The sequence below is a fragment of the Centrocercus urophasianus genome, unplaced genomic scaffold, assembly GCF_019232065.1.
Source record: "Centrocercus urophasianus isolate 14NV4802_14NV808 unplaced genomic scaffold, USGS_Curo_1.0 seq_19, whole genome shotgun sequence".
Lineage (NCBI taxonomy): Eukaryota > Metazoa > Chordata > Aves > Galliformes > Phasianidae > Centrocercus > Centrocercus urophasianus.
In genome coordinates this window covers 18360460-18382419 of record NW_024884744.1, presented here as the reverse complement: position 1 = coordinate 18382419, position 21960 = coordinate 18360460, and the positions used below count along the sequence as shown (strand labels likewise).

Below are 21960 nucleotides of genomic sequence, written 5' to 3'. Positions count from 1 at the left end.
TTTCATGGATTTTTGCATTATGCTGCTGCTTAACGAGGAACAAAAGTATTTTTATGTATGGGGAACAGTGCTGCTAATTAATCATTTAGTTCACATACTAAGTATTGTTAGCTCAGGTAGTGGAGTTAAAGTGTCTCTTAACGTTACTGCACTGAGTAGCACACAGTGACCCTTGCCACAGCCTGCCTGGCTGCCCATTATTTGCTCCCTTCTCACAGTGGTGTTGGTGCAGCTGCAGTCCTGAGGCATTAGACACATCCTCAGCAGGGGCAGCACAGCACTGATGATTGGTTTTGCTTTCAAATGCAAGGTTGGTTGGAGAATGTAGAGGATGGGGAAGGTATTTCTGAAGAGAGAAAAAATAGTTTTAAGGGAGTAGATTTCAGCACTGCTCTACGGGAGGTCTGATCTCTCTCATGTCCCTGCTGGGAGATGCCATGTTGTTTGTACTGCCCTACACCTTCCAGAGAGCTGGCACTCTAAGGCGAGAAACAAAACCAATTGTTAAGTTTCTTAATACGTGGAAGTTCCCAAACATAGAACAAGCAAGAAAGGAAGCAACCTAACCACCAGGGGATGAGACCTGTAACTTCCCTTTGTTAACAACCCTATGGAACAATGAAAATGGAAAACAAGTACCAGTAGACTGCTCCTTATTTAATGTTACCTGGGGGGCGCAGGTTCTTATTCGAGATTACCATCAGATTTAGCACAAAAGCAGAACAACTCATTTCCCTTTGAACTGGAGAGAAAGGCAAGAACCAGCTCCCCAGGAGGCAGTGAGAGCTGCTGTATTGACCTGTGCTTTAGGGAGGGAGGCCAGCATTTGAAGTGTAAATGAGAGGGAGGGAACCTGGGACACTTGCACTAATAGTAACAGCCCATGCATGAAATGACCTCTTGGGCTGAGGCTGCCCCACTCCAGACCCAAAGCAAGGTCACTTTTTTTAAACTGTTAGTACAGTGCCTGATGCCTTAGTTGTTGCTCACCTAGTTGCACCGTGTGATCCTGCTACGCTATGACAGAGCTTCACCTGCCACCCAGAAACTGCCTTTCTATCCCATGCTCCCAAAAAGGAGAGAGCTATGGCTCCCAAGGGCTGGATAGGGCCAGGAGCTCTATGGAGCTGGGCAGCCCATGAAGGAGCAATGGCACCAGGGCCATGCAATCTACAGCTGACAGCAGCAAGCCCAGCTACACAGCAGAACTGGGCTGCAGCCCTGCCTTGGGCTCTCTGGGTTAAGGTTTGACAGCCAAAACTGCTTCAGGGTCTGCTGCAGCTGTTGCAGGAATACCAGAGGCTCTTGGCTCAGCTTCATTTCCATGAGATGAAAAGGGCTGGGTTAGGGCTCTTCTGCAACGCTGCTGTAAGTGCAAATCCTGACACTTTGGTGACAGAAACACAGCAGAGAGTCAACATAAACTGCCACCTTTGATTCAGCAGCAAATCAGCAAGGGCAAGCAGCAGCCATCACTACTAAGCAGCGCTGCAGCCATCGGAGAGAACTTTGCACTGGCCCTGGAGAAGTGGAGCTGCAGCCAGCCTTATCCCCTCACCTGTTCTCTTTCTGATTCTTCTACAAACTGCTGCGAATGTGGTTGCCCTTCCCACATCTGGGGACAACATGTGGAGTGCTGCACCCAGTGCTTCCTGCATGTGAGCCATGGCAGAAGCAAAGGCTGCACCCAGCCTGCAAACCCCACTGCTGCAGAAGGAGTTCCACGCGTGCTGGCCCTGGCCTTCAGACCACCAGCTGCTTTCCAAAGGCCAGCAGGGGTAGGAACGACTGTGCACCTTTCCCATGCACACTTCTCAGTCCTGTGTTGGCTGAAAAGAAAGAGGCAGGTCAAACCCCTGCTTTTATTGTTGTTTTTTTTTTTTTTTTTTTTTTTTTTTGGTTTTTTTTTTTTGTTTTTTTTTGTTTTAAATATCAAAAACATTTTAGAAATGTGTTGGCAATAAAGCTTTCTTTTTTTTTTACATCCACAAATTAGATTGACAGAAAGTTTACACTCTCTGATGAGGTGTTGCTGGTTTTATCCATTTGCATGTCTGTGCCTTACTGCAAAGGTGTCGAATCTGACACTTGCCTGACAAAGGCAGGAAGGGGTGAGGTTCTGGGATGGGACTGAGGAAGGAGGAGGGGAAGGAAGGGATCCAACAGCTTGGATGAAAAACCAGATGCCTTTTCAAATCCTTCTTTACAGAAAGGACCGTCTCTATTTTCCACTCCAACAGACTATTAAACAGACTATCTGATCTGACAGTGCACTGCATTGTAAAGGGAGAAAGGAGCAGCACACAAACAGAGGGACTCTCGTTTGATATGTGGTTGCAGAATAATTGAAAGAAGGGCTCTTTGCATGTCAGTCACTCACTCACACCTGTCATGGGGAAAAGCGCTCCTTGTTAACCAAGTCAGCAGGCAGGACTCTGTTCAAACCCTCTCCAAAGCTATGGCAACACACACCAGGTCTTTGTTGGAGCCCTCAGCCAGGGTGCAAGCTCCAGCTTTCAAACTCTCCAAATCTAGACATCTTCCTTTGTCACCCACCAGCAAATATCACATAGCACACCACAAAGTTTTCACCTGCAAAATAAAGTCTGTTTCTATTCCACTTAAGAGTGAAGACAAATAAGAATGTAGCCCAGCACTCAGCAGCGCAGCTAGCAAAAGAGGCCAACTTGCATACAGACATCATGAGAGGGAAATTTCTGCTAAGCAGGCACTTTATTCCTGTCCATTACACTGACAGCTTATGGTTCTTACCATCCCAAGATGCTGTCCTTAGTAAAATGTTACTGAAACAAATGATGGAAAAATGGGATGTATTTCTGAGACTTGTGCTGGGATGGTCATTAGTTACCACAGGCACCCACAGCCTCACCATGGCACAGCGAGCTGCCCAAGATAGCACCCCCAGGAGGCGATCCAGACCCAGCATCCCCAGCTGTCAGAGCTCAGTTTTAGGACTCTCCCATTTATGGCCCCACCTCCAAGCATCAGCAGCAGGCACATGAGCACACACAAAGAGGTAATCAGCCCCAGCTGCTTTTCCTCCCACGGGGGACACGGGAGCAGACACACAGGTTTTACAAATCTGGTGCTTCGCTTTTGGAAAACACAACTTCTGCACCAGCAGTTCTCCCTTCTCCCCACTGAGGAGAGCAGCTGGGTCACGCAGCACATCCCCTGCTGAGCTCTACCCACCAGCAACAGCTCAGGCTGCGCTCCCTCAGACCACTGAAACACAAACCAGTATGGGTGGGACTCAGGAGAACATCCTCCTGTTCCATAGATGGGCACAAAGTTTTGAAGGTCATGCAGGAAGCACACAGAAAACTCAAGGAACAAAGCAATCTGCCAAAACAGTTGGCTTAGCCTTAAGACTGTATCCTTCCTCCACATCTTAGGACATATTTCCATTTTCTTGCATGAGAAAGAAAATGGTTCACAGTTGTGTCTGTGCATTCACATACAGATGTCTTGAACTAGTGGTTACCTAAATTGACAGCATCACTAAGTTGTGCAAATTGAGCTTATGGGGCTTCTGTGTGAGCTGAGAGAAGAGGGAAAAAAAATGCCGTTCTGTCTCCTTCCATGGGATTTTTAGCTTCCTGTGGAAGCTTAGCATTCAATTACCATTTTCAGCAAGTGTTAACCTCATTTCTGCATTTTAATAAAGTTTAAAAAATATATCAAAACTGATGCAAAAACATTCAAGCATGAAAATATACCTTATAGCAGAACATTTTAAACTTAACCTAGCTAAACAAGATGATTGAGGGCAATTTGGTCATACTGCATGCAGTACGCCATATTACACTCCTTCCAGCTGAGCTTCAAATGGCCTTTTAATCCAATAAAGTAGAGCCTTAAATGCTGAGAGCTAGGCAGCGAGTTCATATAGTCATTAAGGTTGGAACAGACATCTAACATCATCTGGCCAACCCATTTACACACCACCAGTGTTGCCCACTAAGCCATGTCCCTCAGTACCACACCTACTCCTTCCTTAGATACCTCCAGGAATGGTGACTCCACCACCCTCCAGGACAGCCTGTGCCAGTGCCCCACTGCTCTTTCTCACAGTTCTTCCTAATATCCAACCTGACCCTCCTCTGGCACAACTTGAAGCTATTCCTCCTGTCCTTCCCAAAGTAAATACAAATTGCTTTGTTAAGAACTGGAAATACCTTACAAAATACAGCATACCAACAATTAGATTAGATGATCCTTTCTGCTCTTACTTTTCTTAAGTATAAAACTACTTCAGTTTGTAGTCTTTTAGTTTTTACTCTGAACTCAGACTCAAATTATAGACTGAATTATAGACTCCACACTTCTGCAGACAGCTCGGGAATCACCCTGAGAGCTGAACTCTGCAAAAACTCAGACCATTTAGGTACAAAGTAAAGCAGCCTAATTTAAAATCACCACCACCAAAAAGGTGCACTTCAGAGTATCCTTAATGACGTGCACATTGAGAGCAAAGGGAGATGACCAGGAGCCTGTGTGCCCTCTTTGTTACGTGCTACAGGAAGGATTTCGGGGCTCTCTAAGCAAGCTTCACTGTGTTGCAGTATTTGCACCATCCATGAATGAGGCACACTAACAGAACTTGAGTTTCATTCTCCTTAAACTGACTTTGCCAGAACCAATATGGGCTACACAGGGTCACTACAAAATATTTTCTACTGTCACCATGCAAGTGTTTGCAGTTGACATCCCAGAGATAGAGAATGGGGGGAAAAATAACCACAAAAAAACCAGCATCCTCATTGTCAGCCCTGCCAAGCTTTTCCACCAGCTCAGAGAGGTTGTTCAAAGCACCTAGGGCCTGAAAAATCCCACAGGTTTCCAGGCAATTGGCCAAGATGCTTTTTGGTACTTGTGAGCAGCTTTTATTAAGCAAGTTTGTCTTCATTACACACAGCTGACCCCCAGTGAAGGTGGATTCAAGCTATACGTTGGCCCTTGAGCCATTCCAAAACAATGTACAAGAATCTGTTTGCCCCCAAAGATACTTGCTGAGTTGGAAACTACATCTACACGCCTCTGAGCCTGGTCCAGATCTGTTCTGCCCTTCACAGAAGCCAATTAACTGGTCAAAAAACAAAAATGTAACCGAATCTCCCAGGCTGGGCAGAAGATGTACGTACCATCTTACAGAAATCCAGGTTCAGGAGCATATGTTCACTGAGAAGCAGCCACTCATAGCAGCTGCAAGTTTCCCCCTCATAAACCCTCCCACTGAATTAGGATTTTCTCAACACATGGACACACTTTCTCTGGGAAGTACATGATGATGACCTAAGAGCAAGCTCTGCACTTCTGGGGAGCTTTACAGTGCACACAGGATGCTCTGTAGCTCCCAGAAAGCTTAATGTGAAGTGACATGATTTGGAAAGCTCCAAAATACTCGTTTTCCAAAATAAGCTTATAAGGCCCAAAAGGCACAATTGATCACTCATCATACCTGATCTGCCCTGTGCAAATGCGCAGCAGCAGCTGCCCAGAGCAGCACAGTTGCATGGATGCCAGGACAGCTGAGCCACCAGCAGGTCCACACCACTGCTTTTCTGCTGCAGGAGAGCACTGGCAGCACTTGGCTGTTCAGTAGTGACCAACGCAGACTGCCACACAGCACAGCAGCCATGGTGATTCAGTGACAGCAGCACAGGCTTTACTTTCAGTTGCTGCAGGAGGCAGGGAAAATGATTTGCATCATTCCAGCCAACACAGAGTCAGAGCTCCATTCCAGGGCCAAAACAACTCCAGTGATGTAGAGTTTCCATAATTCAGTGCAAAACCACACCATCCTGGTGCTCTGTGCTCACTCAGGAGGACATTCCTTCCCCAAAACATCAGTCCTTCATTTGTGAAATTATAATCTGTTCCTCTAACCATTTTATTTATTAAACAAACAGACATTTTTACCCCCCCCACCCCCCCACCTTTTGCTAAAAGGTCCATCCGACAGCTACAAGGGAAAACAAGCAGTAATATCCTTTTGCTTGCTTTAACATAGAAGGGTTGAGGTTTTTTATGTATCCATTTTTTACTTCAAAAGATGCAATGAAAATGTTACACTGATAAGCCAGTTGTCATAACAACAATCAATAACATCTCACTTCAGTATAATTCTAACAAAGCTTCAAAGACAGAAAAATACTACTGCAGGGGTCATTATCCTGAGGGGTAAAGCAGAGATTAAACAGGAATGTGCCAACGAGACCCATGAACACACATCTCCAAGGCACAGTCTAGCTCATCATTCAGATGCAGGCTAACACTACTGAAAATAGATTGCTTTATAGAAAGGAAAAAAAGATTGCCTTGTCTTTTGTGGCTTTATACACCAATTTATAGCTGCTCGAATCAATCAATTTCTAGTGCAAGAGAATTGCTGCAAAGAAGCTGATGGCAAAGCTTTCTTATTTGCCAGAAGGAAAAAGTGAAGGGGACTCATTCAGACTGCCCATGGGTCTTGCTGCTGCTCGCAGGAGCGACTGCTGCTTCACGTAGCAAATGATGCACATCACTTTTCATCATACACAAGATTCAAACAAATAACACTCAATGCAAGCAAAGGCTTCTACACTGCATGGGATGGATTCTGCCACCAGACACTCCTTTCTTTCTCTTCAGAATTACATTAACAAAGAATTAGCCACATGTCTTTCAAGGCAGGCTTTATATTACTGAGTCGGCCAATGCAGCTAACAAGAAACAAGCACACATCAAAATTTAGGCTCCAAAGTCTCATATGACTAAAATAAGAGATATAGGTATTAGTGATGTACTAAGTATTTGCACAAATAGCAAGTATTAGTATATCTAGAGCAAGTGATCTGTTACTTCCCCTATCTTCTTGGTTTATTTGCTCATCCAAATAGTCTTTTTTAAGTCCTATCCAGCCCCAAACTCTTCAGAATTGCCAACCTGGCAATGACAACTGACTGAGCAGCACATGTGGATATAGAATTAATAGGTGGATGTAAGTGACATAGAGCATTCGGGAAATGAAATTTGTACAAAGAATTGGCGTGGCATAAAATAAATAGATCAAGAAAAAAAAACAAAACCACATGCATTCAAGCATGAAGGGGTTTGTTGGCTCGCTTTTGTTGTTTTCCTCTCCTTTGCTCCAAAACAGCATTGCTTCCAAGCAAGTTGTTTGCCTACATTGGGAAAACAGGTCCCCACAGTAAGAGCAACACTAAGAGGATTCTCAAATATTACCTTTGCCCTTGAATAAATTGGGTGCCACACCAAGGACTTGGTACATTTTCTATACACAAACAGGTGGGCTCTTTGGCCTGACAACCCTCCTCTAAATTGCCTTCAAAGTACAGTATATACAGAGAGTCATCACATTGAATCATCAGCAAGGAACAGATCGTTGCTGCAGAAGAACAGCAGTATTGGCCAAGAAAAAAAACAAAGGATCTCAATTCATGTCATCATTTCTGGGAAAGCTTCAGTTCACAAGGGAACTTCCAGCTTCTTGTCTTCACTTTTATTTCTTTTGTATGAAAAACAAAAGGAGTGTCACTCACAGTACTTTTCCTCTGGAAATGGAGCAGAATCCTACAACATGTAAAGGGGGAGACTGCTATCTGGCCCAAACCAGAAGATTTCACCATTCCTTCCACTGCTGAAACGCATCATTGATGTTCAGCCTTCCTCAGATTCCCTCTGGCATGGCACAAATGGCAGAGGAATCAATACTGCTGAACACAGCAGGGGAGCCTACCTGGTACCGCCGGTTTGTCTTCTGTAGTTCTTGTAACCATGGCATCTGGGCAGCAAGAAATAAACACGCAGTGTCGAGAACGGAAGTGCTTCTATTTCCTTTCCCTCCCCTGAAACAAAAGAGTATCTTTTTTTACATGCAGTTTGTGCTTACTGCTCTTGTTTTTAACAAACATTGCTATTAAGTCTATCAAATGTCTCAGTTACTTATTTAAGTCTGGTATTCAAAACCACCAAAATCTGAAGTGTCTGGAGGCACGACTTTTGTTGACTCCGTTTCTAAGCGTTACTTCTGTACCTGCGCTCCAGCAGAGTAATTTAGTCTAGCAGAGAAACCAAGAGAACACAATCCTTCATGGGATTTGGTGCCACTTTTGCCATGAGCTCTAAACCTCAACTTCTGTCTCCAGCCTTCTTTTTCCCCATCCCCACAGCCCTCTTTATGCCTAGATACGGGGCAATTTCAACCTTCCTTGCTTTGAGTTTTCTCCTTTTTTTTTTTTAATGGCCATGGCCCACAGAGACACAGATTGAACCCTGTGCCTGCCTTTTTTGTCTGAATTTTAGTACTCCGTCTCCACTCAACCGTTCTTTAAGGTCCAAGTATCCACATGACTTCATAGACATTCATCTTCACCCCTCTCAAATCCTCTCTGACAAGTGCTCCATCTTTCCCGAAGGAAGATAAGCAGCGTTCAGCTGCTGATAAAACTATTTTTAAAAAGGTAGTGTTTAGTGATTTCAAAGAAGAGGCAGTGCCCTTTGGACCTCTGTCATTATCTTCTTCCTTCAATTCTTCCTATAAAGTCACAAACCACACTGCAACAACCCAAATGTTTCCAGAGCAACAAACTGTCAGGTTCTATATATAGCCCACATGTCACAATTCAATCCTCATCTTATCAAGGAGTGTTAGAGGTATGGCAACACATAATGCTTGGAAAGTTCCAGATACATTTAATATAGCAGTTTACTCATAGCAAGTCTTGGCAATCAGCTCCAATGAAGTACTATTGTGCACTAATAAAGTCTATTAGGCTTGGAGAAGGGTGCTGGCATCCATCTCATGAAGAACAAATAATGTCTCTCTCCAACACGCTACTCTCAATCCAAAACCAAATTTTATATCTGAAAGCTGTAAGTTCTCTTTGGCAATACTCAAATAAGCAAGTTAGACTATGTAAGGCAGCTAGGTGATAAATTCCATCTCCATTTGTAAGCGTCTTAATCACACTAGGATGTAGCGCTGTGCTTCTTGGACCTAACCTACTGCAGCCCACTCAGATACATTGATGATTTACATTATGCTGGCCAAGATATCCTGACCTTTCCCTCTATTACTCTCATTTGTCCTCTTGAAAGGCACTATGGGTACAGTTATTGTTCAATGACTTCCTGAGCATTTGGACCCTCTGCCAAACACATTCAGAAAGACTCCACCTGTACAGCCGTTGTTATCAGCCCAACGAGTAGAAGCTAACACCATAAAATTCATAAGCCTGTGGACACTGAATTAGGAGACAGAGTCCTGTATCACTTCAAACTAATTCTACCCTTAAGTGAAGTCTGTAAAAATATTTACAGTTATGTAGTCTGGCTCAGTTGATATCATTCAGCCATGAAACTGAAGACTGTAAACATTTTACACAGACTTGGATACAGACATCTTCATTTTGTTATTCTGTTAACCAAGAAATCGTCAAACAGCTTCCTTTACATTCTAACAGATTTTCCCTGAAAACCTAAGCCACAAATTCCTGGAAATTCCATTCTTTAAATGTAAGATTTAGGCACCAACTCCCAACAGCAAAGTACTTACATCAGGGAAAAGACCCTAAGTGGAGCTCTAGGACTCAAAGTCGTGCACAAGCATTTTCATAATCAGGTCTCTGTACTGATTTCAGTTAATTTCACTGCTGACCAGGTGATTCCAGCAGTTTTAATATGTGGCCTGTCTACACCCAAAGCTTTAAGAACTTCCACTCAAAGCAGTTTGGTAATCATCTTTATACACAACTAAAGACAAGGGAAGAAAAATTCCTTCATTCTTGATGTCATGAGGGAATCCTTCAAGATTAGGGCATAAGCCTTTTTCTTAAGTCATACCAGTACAGCAAACTGACAAGATTGTTAGAAACCTTCCACACCAGCCCTGAAAACACTGTCCTCCTTTCATTATCACTAAGAAAAAGGAGCTGGTGAGCTGTCCACCATCTTGTTCACCAGATCAAACCTTTTCAAGCTACTTGCTCATAAGGGGTTAGGAAATACTGGAATGTCTGGAATCTACACTTACAAAAGTTACTTTCCTCCTAGTTCACCAGTTTGTCACTTTGCCAGAAGCATCAAGTTCTTTGAGTCAGAGGCTTATCAATACACCAGTTTCTTTCCATCTTCTCTAGGAAGAAAAGAAAACAATAATCAAGGATATTGTTACTCAACAAGGAGAACAAATGTTCTCCAAATTCATGACAGTGGACTGCAATAGGATGCTTTTCAGTACCTCATTTCTCTTTCATAAGAAGATATTTTATATTCACGATCACTATCATTGGGCCAACAGCACTTCATTAAGAATCTTTCCGGCATTTTATCTGAAATTAAAGTTACAAATCTTCCCTTTTACATCAAAGAATGTAATCAACACAATAGCTCAGGAGACAGGAAGCTGAACAGAGAAAGAGCAGGGGCAGCAGAAGTGCCAGACTTGGTCACAGGACACCAGTGACGCCTAGGGGCTACAGAGGTGGGAGAAGCTGTCAGACAAAGCCTGCTCCCAGCAGCTCTGCAGTGCTAAGAGAGCAGTTATCTGAGTGCACATTGCCAAGGTGGCAGATGCCTGAAGTCACATTTGGCTTGTAATCTTTTTACATTCACAACTGGAGGAAAAAAAATGTAAAAAAATCACCAAAAGCAGCAATACTTGCAACATACCTAGTAATTTATCAGCAGCACTTTGGTTCTCACACTGTAATATATCAGTTATCAATACTTACACCCAAACACTCACATAACACCTCACCTGAGCTGCAGGTACCCTGCATAAGGGCACGACTCAGACTTGAAGTTCTGTGAACTGCTTTACCAATACACACGTTCTGCACGTTTTGTTAAGCAAGGATCCAAGGTGCTACCATGACAGAAGTGTTTTCAGATCTCACTACATAGAGCCACTTGTGTATTTAGGGTCAATTCAGAAGACTTCAGTGGAACTTGATGAATACATCATCCAAATGTACCTTAAGATGCAGTAAATCCAGGTAACATCGTACACAACACAAGTTTTACCTTTGGAGTGAAGGCAATTCACCTGTGTGGTGCACTGGGTTTTGTTGTTTTGGGTTTTTTTTGTACAGGAACACCACGATTTCATAGCTTGCAAGTTCCTGGCTCCCTCAGGATCACACTATGAGCAGCACCAGCTTTTCTGGTGAAAAGTAAAGCACCATAAAACAGTCAGGGAAAAAAAGTACACCTAATTCAACTCTGAAAACCTGTGTATTTCCTTATCTAGAAGGGAGGAGCAGGGTGGGCTGAAGCAATATCTGACTCTCACTTAATTTCACAGCAACACTGAGAAAATAGAAATATTCGGATTCCCCACTTCCTCCAGCCATCAGAGTGCAGAACAAGAACTTCAGCATGAAAATTTCAGCAATGACTAATCACCATACAATTCACATTCATGGGGCTTAACCAAAACTCTCTATCCATAAGCTATTGGTATAAAGCTACAGACAACAGTAGTATTTAAAGATGACATTAAACAAAGTGAAAAGGACAGCACACCTGCAGCTGCTGCTTTCAGACACCACACAGAACTCAGCCACATACCCTCTTCTAGGTATTAGTTTGCACACATTTTCAGAACAGCTGGTCAGTCTAAAGATTCTGCCTTACATTTCATCACTAAGCTCTCAAGTCAGACAAACTGCCAGCAATTCAGCATAATAAGCCACAACTCACTTGTGGCAACTAACACAGCTTGCAAGTTCTTGGGGTACCAGCTCAGAAACCGAGCTGCAATTTCTGCATTTTTTGCTTCTTACATGGAGTAGAAAGCTCAAGAAACAGAAAGACAACTAAAAATATATCTGTTTTATTTACCAGTTTTCTAAAAAGCAAAGTCATAAAAATTAGTCACAAGTGGCAAAACCAAAATATATTGCACAGTGTACAGAAAACATTGTTGACATGTTGACAAAGTGTCATCACAAATAAATCATCTTACAACAGCTTGGAAAAATTACAGCTTCAGAATCTTATCTATAAATGGAGGCATGTAGATTTAAAGTTACAGGAAAATATTTAATACCACCCTGTAAATGCAAACACTTTAAGGATGCAAGAATAAGACCGTAATTAAGCACATCCACAAAATGCTCTAAATATACTTTTCTCTTCCTTTCACTAAGTTATGCTTACAAGATGGTCATTGAAAAAAAAAGAAATGAGAACAAAAAGAAAAAGACAACAGAAAAAAAAGCATGCTAAAGCAAAGAAGTTCACAAAGTGGTTGAGAAGTCCCTGAAAATAATGTTCAATAATGATGCACTCCTTTATATATAAAGCTTTGATTTTTTCCCAAACCCTGGTCCAATTGAAACTACTTGTGTTTACATGTAATAAAACACAAAAAAGGAATATGTAATATGCTGGTATAGCTGCACTGTTCCATTTATGATTGAAACATTTAATATATTGGACTTGAACACCAACATTTTAATGTTTCTCATTCAGTTTATATACATCTACTGAAGTTTGATCTTGCAGAACTGTTAAAGACAGGAACCAGATCATACTGATGAGTGTCTCATACTATGTGTAAGATACTCACTTTTGAAGTGGTGATTCTACTTGTTTTGTAACTGCACACATTCTAACTGAAGAACCTGTCTCCACTGCAAGTTTCCTTATGACACTGTCCAATTAATAATTAATTCACACATTTCTTCTACTAAGCAAATACCAGTCACTTCAGCATGTTTTTATGGTGCCAGATCTACCTTCACGTCCTCTTTGTATGCAAAGAGAAACGTTTCTATATCATGAAAATAACTTTAAATTTCAGTGAATAGAAATGTTATCTTAATATTAAAAAAAAAATCTTTCATGAAAAATATTTTAAGACAAACATAGCAAAGTTAATTGAGTTTCTTCACGTTTTTAACCCCCGAGACCTACAAGCTGACATCTAGCAATGCTGCAACTAGATTTCTTCTAACTAATCAATACTGATAGTTACTCTCTTTTGTTCTCTTCCCACATCCAACACGTACAAACAACACAAGGACAAAGTACACATTATTCAAGTTGATACAATCGCTGAGGCATTAAAATTTAATCCTCGACAAGAAAGGACTCCAGCCACACCAAGTGCTAGATTACGTAATCTGTGAAAGTCAATGGTATTCTCAACATCTCTTTTTGTAAGAAAAACCTTCCAATTATGAGAAACGTCTAACCCTCTCTTGCCACGTGCAAGTTTGATGTTTGTTTAGCCAAACAGAAAAACGGACAGCCAACACCCTAACAGAACAGACTGAAAATAAAGGTTAAGGTCACACCACGTTTTGTCTCAGTCACTGGATCATACATGGTCATCCTGTGTGTTTTTAAATTTTTTAGCACAGATTTCCTGTGTATAAATTCTCAGAAATCATGCTTCAAGATAACAAGCAGTTCATAGAATTGCAGTGTCCATTGAAACAAAAGGCTACAGAGTTGTCAGCACTCACCTATGCTTTCTTAAGTATCCATGTAAGTACTTTAACCCAAGGTCATTTTAGAAAATTAGCTTAAGGTTTCTCTTAGGCAAAAAGTTCCCATAGTAAAACTATAGGAAACAAAGAGGATGGGTCAACTGGTACGAAAAGGGCAAGTTTGAACTGATTTTCTTGAAGGTTATTCTACTATGCTGGACCACTTCAAACATTAAGAGCAGTGCTAAAGAGCTTCTAAGCAAGATTCCTAGAACAATTTATAACGCTGAACCATTACTCAAAGATTTGAAGAACTATATGTTTACAAGGGGATTTTCAGTACTCACAGTACTCATTGACCCACTCAGTAGGCATCAATGAAAGCTTTTATAGTTTACAAAGAAAAACTTGAGGCATAAGTGCAAAATATGAGTCTTTTTCATTAAATAAAAGCTATACCATCTTCAACAATGTCCTTACTGGGAAGAGATTGCCACCATTTAAAAAGAGATTCTTTCACAAATGACTCTTTTAGAGCAAGAAAAACATTGTTTTATGAACTGGATTCATCTTGCTGCAAACAAGATTAAAACCTTAACGGATCATCACTGTAATTTTGAAGCAGCTTTAAAAGCAACAGGCTCAAAGGCTATGTTTGTTGTTCGCTGGCTTGACTCAGGGAAACCAGATTGTTCTCCCCACTGTCTTCAATCATTTCATTAAGGTCCATTTCATGGATTTCTTCATCGTATGACGTATAAAAATTGCTCTGTATATTGTCCTCACAAAAAATACATTCCTAAAACAAAACACAAAAAACATTAAGTCAAAGAAAAAAGAGCATTTTCTAAACATCAGTCCATTTGCACGTGATCCCTGATTCCAAAGGAACCTGTACATCTGTGCTACACTCAGGTGTATTCCATTCCCCAACTGCTCCCACACAATCAATTTATAACACGTAGTAAATCAATACAAGGTACCCAAAACTCTACTATGAACAGTTACATCACAGAATGTTTACAATTCTGACATCTTACAAGCACTATAAAATTTCTCCTACATTTGATTGCTAACACTTATATGTTTACATGCTCACGTCAGCTGCACTACTTAAGAGACTGAAGCAACTGTAGTTTCACACCTGTCGGATGCTCTCACATTAATGCTGCTGTAACATTAATAACAGGAGAAGGATCTATTTAAATTCTATTGCATTCACTTTTGAAACATTCATGAATAAAGAGAGCCTCTGCATTTGATAGTTTATCTGAAAAAACCTGCAAATGATGGAGAGCTTAGGGAAATGGAATGCAATCAGTTACTTGTAAGTAAAATTCACATATAACCAATAAAACTGCAAAGATTCTTTTCTTTTCCTCCAATTTGTTTCCTGAGCTATTAATCTACAATCTAAACAAGAGATGATCCTGTAGGAAAAATTCAGTACAGAGAAGGAAAGCTGTATTCCCATTCATTGCTCACTTTCAAGGAAGAAGTAGGTGTAGGTTTTATGCACAAAACAAACGTGTTTTTCATGTCATATGAAAGTTTTAAGCAATGAAATTGCTGGCTGCATTGATACATAATTTCTAAGAGATGCAACAGAACTAGAAATAGCAAGGACATTTCTTATACTGAATTCACTACTACATTGACTTTTCTACTGGGAAGATTTCTGGTAAGTTAAATCAAGCCAGAAACCACTGCAAGCAAGTTCAATTTTAACTTTTTCTCAGTATAACCGGCCAAACTTTCCAACAGGAATGGAAAACTAACACAGGCAGCTAATAAGCATTGTTATAGGTGCAAAAATAACAAACTAATCTAAACTTACAGAATTAGCAACAGTCTTTGGCAGTCCACCTTGCTGGATCCATGGATGAACTTCAATAAGCTCTCTTTTTTGGTCTTCAGTAAATTTTGGTTGTAGTTTCTGCATTTGCTTTAATTTCAGCTTGTCTTCTTTTAAAACTGTTTCCAAATCTCTAAAATGAAACGTATTCAGAAATTGAGCTCCAATTACTTTAGGACTTGACACCTACATAAGTTACAGAATCAAATACAAGCATTTTTTTAAAAAACTATTTTTGTTCTGAATTGTTAAGCTTACAAATCTGACATTGGAAAAAAAAGACTGATTTCATCATCATTCTACATTTGCAGAAAACTAAACTTCAACGCATCTCTGCTGGCTTGTTGTCCTTCCAAATCCCACTGAGAATGGCTTGCTTAGAGCTATTAAGGCAGTACTTCCAGTGAAACAAAGAAGTTCAGTGCCCCTCTGCAGCTCCTGCAGTGAGTTCCGAGTTCTCCTTCAGCAGGACAACCTGAATCAGACACTGGATGCACATATGAGATATGCATTAGCTTCCAAAAAATATACACAGTTAACTTAAATTCAGGTAACAGACCTAAAAAAAAAAAACAAGTCATTCTTCTCCAGAACTTCTCAGGTAGTATGCAAGAGATAGAAAGGAAGCAATGATTCTTGACACTGACTTTAACATTTAAACAGGTTGTCTTCCATTGAGACAGTGATTCAGCTCCCCCCGCTCCCCCACAGTTTATGAAGTACTGAGGTACTGGAATTACCTAGAGGGTATCTGGTAAGTCATCATAACGGTGTCATCTGTGTTTGCCATCAAAAGCCATATTGGATCCTGAAGAACATACTTAATGAAGTGCTCACTTTCTTCTATTTCTGCCTTCATTTTTGTTTTATGATGGTTTTCTGAAGAATCGATACTCCCAAAGTATTTGCTGGTATGACTGGTTTCACTACTCCCTTTAAAATAGGAATTAAAGATTCATTGGCAATTGTCAAATGCATGGATCAGTTCAGTATTTTTGAAGCTACAAAGAATTGAAAGCATAAAACACCACCACCATTTTATTTCATTTTTAAACAAAAAGGTACTCCTCTTCCCACTTAGGTAATATTTTCAACATTTTTTTAAAACCCAATCATTAAAGCTCAACCTCTATGAAGTTGCAATAGAATAGTCAACTAAACAAAAATACATTTGAAACACCAAGGATTATGGTACTCCCTCCTCATTACTCCATCATGCCTATGAAATGTTTTATAGACTATGTGCACACAAAAAAATCAGAAGTTCTATACTGTAAATCATAGTAGAGAGGACATGTGATGCAATGAAAAAAAAGAATGAAGATTAAATACAGGAGTGATTTTTCCATGAAGCACTCAGCATTCACCTGATGTCTGTAGTACATCATACTGCAATGCTCCTAACATGCTAGGAGTATTCACTGCCTGTGTTACCTGTTCTGCTCCCTGACATGTCACAGCCATTAGATCCGGACCCGAGAGATTCAGCAGCTGCAGACACTCCGCTCCCTGATGAAGCTGAGCCAGTGCCTGAGCATGCATCTTCCTGAAGTAAAATGTCAAGCAGGACACTGGACATGGAGAGCGCATCGCTATTTTGAGCATCCATTGGAGACTCAGCCTGGAGACAGGAGAGGAGGGAAACAACAGAAAATTACGGTCATTTCATCTCCAGTTCCTCACATTTAGTATTAATCCACCTCACTCGGTATTCTGCTAAGCTTACACTGCTTTTGTTTGTCAATGTAAACAGCTACAAGCACTGCTAACCCTCATTAAAAGTTGGCTTGAAGAACTTCAGAAATTAATGTTGATGAAGAACTTAATAGAATACTTCATAATACAAGAACTAGCTTCAGATATATACTCAGTGCTTTCCTGAACTAATGCCTGCTTTGCCTTCATGTTCAAATAATGATGATGAAATTACAGAAAGTAATATTTCGCATGTTTCTGAACAATGGGAAATAGCCTTTTGAGGGAATTCAAAAGGATTTCCCATCCAAACTGTTAGTATTAATTTTCGTTATCAAGATTATTTTAATCCAGTAGTGACATCTCAGAGCATGCAGTTAGTTTCAGGCTGTCACAGATGCACTTCTTTACTACTGCACAAATCCAAAGTGTTTTATGTATGTCACATTATATATTTTACACACATACACACACACATTTGTTCTCAAGATCATGAGGCAGCAAGCACGCAGTAACGGAACACAAAGTTTTTGCATGATGTCAATAAAGTTTGGAAATTTCACTACAAAAGCAGATATAAACATATTCCTTTCTGTTCCCCCTCTGTTAATCCTCATTAAGAATCAGTATCAAGACTATTAGGTAGGTAAAATTAATCATCTAGAAACTAAGTCCCTCAGAGCGGGGAACAAGCAGGTTTGTACGTTTGTCCTTCCTCCTCCACAATTTCCAACGTTGGTACATACTTATGACAAACTATACATCAGCCATCTAACCAGCTGTTAGCATCAGCATTAATTATGCTCTATGACTGATTACTTGGAGCAGGTCAGATCTCAGGCACCCCAGTAAGAGCCACACCTTCCAACGCCTGCTTTCCTTTACACAGCACTGAACTCAAATTGTACTCTGTATGCACTGTCAGACGCAGTGAACAGTTACAACCCTCATTAGAAGAAAAGCCAGAGGCAGGAAGACATTCTAGAAGGCTTAGGTTGCATCCCATCAGTGACATAGCATTCAGAAAGATACTATGCAGAATCTGTAGACAACATTAATATATTAGTCTATATCATCATCATAGAAATCTTTACAGACACAGCACTCCATCCAAGGTTTGTCAGATTGTTAGTTTAATTGATCCATCAAATTTAAACGAGCCAGGAAAAGAAGCTGAAGTTATCAAACAGCTTTGTACCAGCTGTAGGGGACAGTGCACTAAGAAAACAAAATAGTTAATGTCTGCAAGCAATATCTCATAGTTTATTTTGACTACTTGATTGTAAACAAAGATGATTTTCTTTATATCAGCTTCTTTCAAGATCTCAGTTACAGATTGCTTCTCCCTCACTCTCTTCTCAGAAATGCACTACCCAAAAACTTCTTGCTAAACATTAAAAAAAAGTGAACCAATAATTTGAAATCTATTTTAGTGCTTCTCAACGAATGCATTAGCACTCGCATTAGAAGAAGCAGAGCAAAACTGATTTTGGATTCATATTCCTGGGGTAACTTCAGGAGAACAAGATGACTGTCTTAAGCTTTAGAAGTTAACATTATTCAAACAATTGGGTTTCACATTTATTCAGTCTACCAAAATCTGAGTTCACTAATTGCAATAATGACTTCATCTCTAGAGACTACAGACCACTTATTAGAATGTAAGGTCCACAAGTGAGTTTTGAAAACAATAAAGCAGAGAGAAGAAAACAGAAGAGGGAAGAAGATCCACTGTGGGTATCTCTACATTTTAACAACCTTAAATGTTCTTAGAGTGCCAAGATTTTAAAAGGAAAACACGCAAAAAAGAACATCAACATACTTACTGGTAGGGATCCCTTTCCACTACCATCATCAGTTGTCATGATTTTGCCTATGGCTCCTTCCTCATTTAGAGCTCCATGCAAACCCGCAGGAGCTCCGCTTTCCACAGTTTTTGTGTTTTCTTCTAACTGTAGAAGATTCAGAGGAGAGCTACACCTTGATTGGAATAAAGGCGGTGAAGCCTGGTCTTGAGGACCCACTGACTGCGGAGTGCAGGAACGGGATGGCTCGTTTCGTGTCTCTGCAACAGGAACCTTTTCAATTTCTGCTGGTGGATTATAATGGAATGGTTGCGTTGGAAAAAATGCCTGTTGTGGGAAAGGGGTAGGGGTAGTGAATGGAGGCTGCGCTGGAAATACTGTCTGAGATGAGAAAGCAGGATGGGTAGGAAAATTGGCTTGGCTGTGGTAAAGCGTTTGAGGTAAGCTATTGTTCATTTCTGGGTAGACGTAGTTGGGGAGCACAAGAGCTACAACAGGTGTCATAAGGGGGGCAGAAAACTGGGACGGTTGCATAGGGCAAGTATTTCCCGAGTCTGGCAGCTGATTAAAACCAGTGACTGAAGTCTCAGGAGCTGGTGGCACAGTCCCTGCTGCTGCTGGAAAAACAGGAAGTGGATATGCAGGCATAACAGTTGGAAAAGACATCGCTGAATAGCTTGCTTGTGAAGTGTCCGATGGTGACCAAGCAGTAGTATTTAAACCCTGAAGAGGAAAGCGATGGGGGAATTTAGTTCCAGAAGTTGTACTGTCTGAAGACTCCTGTGGTTTAATGCGTTTTGATTTCCTATTTTTCCCACTTTTCTTCCAAGGCTGATCCATTCCAGAAGTTCCATTTCGTTGTCCACGGCCACCTGCAAAAACAAAAACAATGACCAAAAAAAACCCCAACAAAAACCAAGAACAACAAAGAAAACATGCATCAGGAAGGAGCCTACTGGCAATGTGATGGATCCCCTACACTCTGGCATCCCTAGAAGTTGCTCAAAACTGTTGTTCTGGATTTTAAGTCTGTCCACTCAAATGGAAGGATGGGGGAAGAGATCAGATTCACTTTTACCTCTAGCAAAAGAGCTGAGCAAACCAGGCAAGGTAAACCATGATGACATGACTTAGGGGAAAGAAAATAAACAATAAGAAAAGAATAGATGTGGATCAGTTAAGGCTCAGATGTGCCACCCAATCAGTACAACAGTGCAAAACAGTGGCTCCCAGAGGAGCTGCTTGAATCAATACAGCAATTGCAATGAAAGCAGTAGAGGACACAAATGAAAGCGCTTCTGGAGAGTTAGAGTTGTACAGGTCTGTAACCGAAAAGGTGAAGAACTAAAAGCAGCAAAGAGAAAGTACACAAAATTTTCTTTTGTGAGCCAAAAGAGCATTGAAGCTTCATAAATTCTGCAAGAAAAGTACAGAATCTTATTTCAGAAGTCAGCACCAAGCAACTCTTCCTTAGGTGAAGGCTATCAGTTCATCTCTACAGACATGAATAAATCCATCAGTCATCTTTTATGTTTAAGTACTTAAATATTTAAAAGCTGTTCCAACTTTTAGTTTGCGTAAGGCTTATTCAGTCTGAAAGTTTATCAAGGATAGAGAACACAGAGCACTTCGGTGTTCCAGAACATGCTTCCTAAATCAAGGACTTGCATATCTCTATATATATCAAAAATGAAAGATACAAGAATTGGCAAGAAAATGCTTCTCAGTATCTGACTTCTCTTCCAAACAGAACCAAAATGGAAACATAGTCAGGTCAGTACCAAGCACTCTTGAAATGTCATCTTGAGTTCCTAGCCCTAACAGAACAAAACAAAAAAACTTACTGTTACACATAGCCTGTTCCACTTCCACCCCCCACTGACATTAACTTAATGGCAACCATACAGTTAAATTGTTTCACCAATGACACAATAGTGAAATGGGAGTAACTGGCTGTAAATAAAAGCAGCTGGAAAAAAGCACTGAAAGATGGAAAGGCAGAAGGATCAGAAAAGCAAGAGAATACAAGCACAGACAGGAGAGAAAACATTCTGAAGTTGTATTTGCCTCTTGAAAGTAGATGCATAACAATAATAATATTATGAACTGATAGCTAGGACATTAGTAGCTATTGAAACATTAACTATTATATTTAAAGCTATATTCCACTCAATCTTCAAGGCAAGGCCGTCACCAGAATTTTTCTATAGACTTAAACATAGCATGTGACTGCCACTGGTCACAGTGGCTCCCTAACACTTAAAAATGCAAATATCCTCTCAACAGGATTCACTTCATACACAAAGACAAAAAAAAACAAACACTATTGCCATACCACGTTCACCAGGCCTTCCTTTAGGTTTATCTTGTAAGTAGTAATTGCAGTGGGACTGGAAGATATTGAATCTCTTGATTTCTTTGAACTTATTCAAAAAGCTTTGCTCTTCTTTTTGTGTATGCACAGCAAGGACTTCCTTTGTAAGTCCCAGTTTTTTAAATGACTCTTTTTCCTGATTTACATGCGTAGAACTCGATGGAGGGGCTGGAAGTTGGCTATCTAAGAGTTCTGCTCCACTTGGACCATCTTCTATCATTTCTACAAAAACAGAAGGAATAAAAATCATGATCAAGAGAATTGCATATGCAATTTAAGCTACTATAAACTGCAGTAACTTCTCGTTGAAAGTTTAATATAATAAGTTCTGTCTCTATTTATTCAATTTCCATGAGAACACCTTAGCTATAAATAATGCAAGTTAACAAATAGGTACCAGGTGTTCTCATTTCTGAGGTTATACTTGCTGGAAATCAGTATTTTGGCAATGACATACTAGCAGAAATCATACCTAATTCAGGTTGTGGTTTTTTGTCTCCAACATGAACAATGGTGCTACTGTAGCTGCACTGACTTGTGAGTGATACAACACTTTCAGGTTTGCCAGGTAAGGCCAAAGAAGTTAAGTGAGCACCAACTACTGGGGGACCACTTGCTTTACCAGACGCCTTCAACACAGTAGAGTCTACTCAAAAAATAGAAAAATAAAGGAAATTACATATGTAAATAAGCAATATGTTACTAAGGTTGCAGAACAGCAAAGGCTTACTTGTGCTTAGCAAGATAAAAAGTGAATATTTCAATTGA

General features: G+C 40.5%; 1 protein-coding gene across 10 annotated transcripts in view; it reads right to left on the bottom strand.

The window, feature by feature from the left end:
• Nucleotides 1–11844: 11844 nt before the first annotated feature.
• PER2 (period circadian regulator 2) overlaps nucleotides 11845–21960 on the bottom strand; it is a 43110-nt gene continuing 32994 nt past the window's right edge. For all 10 annotated transcript variants that reach the window (XM_042820488.1, XM_042820491.1, XM_042820486.1 and 7 more), the window contains 7 exons: nucleotides 21665–21838; nucleotides 21154–21414; nucleotides 18840–19690; nucleotides 16753–16939; nucleotides 16059–16251; nucleotides 15301–15451; nucleotides 11845–14262 (listed from right to left, as the gene is read on the bottom strand). In XM_042820488.1, coding sequence (XP_042676422.1) covers nucleotides 14113–14262; nucleotides 15301–15451; nucleotides 16059–16251; nucleotides 16753–16939; nucleotides 18840–19690; nucleotides 21154–21414; nucleotides 21665–21838 — 1967 coding nt within the window. In that variant the 3' untranslated portion in view covers nucleotides 11845–14112. The remainder of the gene's footprint in view (nucleotides 14263–15300; nucleotides 15452–16058; nucleotides 16252–16752; nucleotides 16940–18839; nucleotides 19691–21153; nucleotides 21415–21664; nucleotides 21839–21960) is intronic.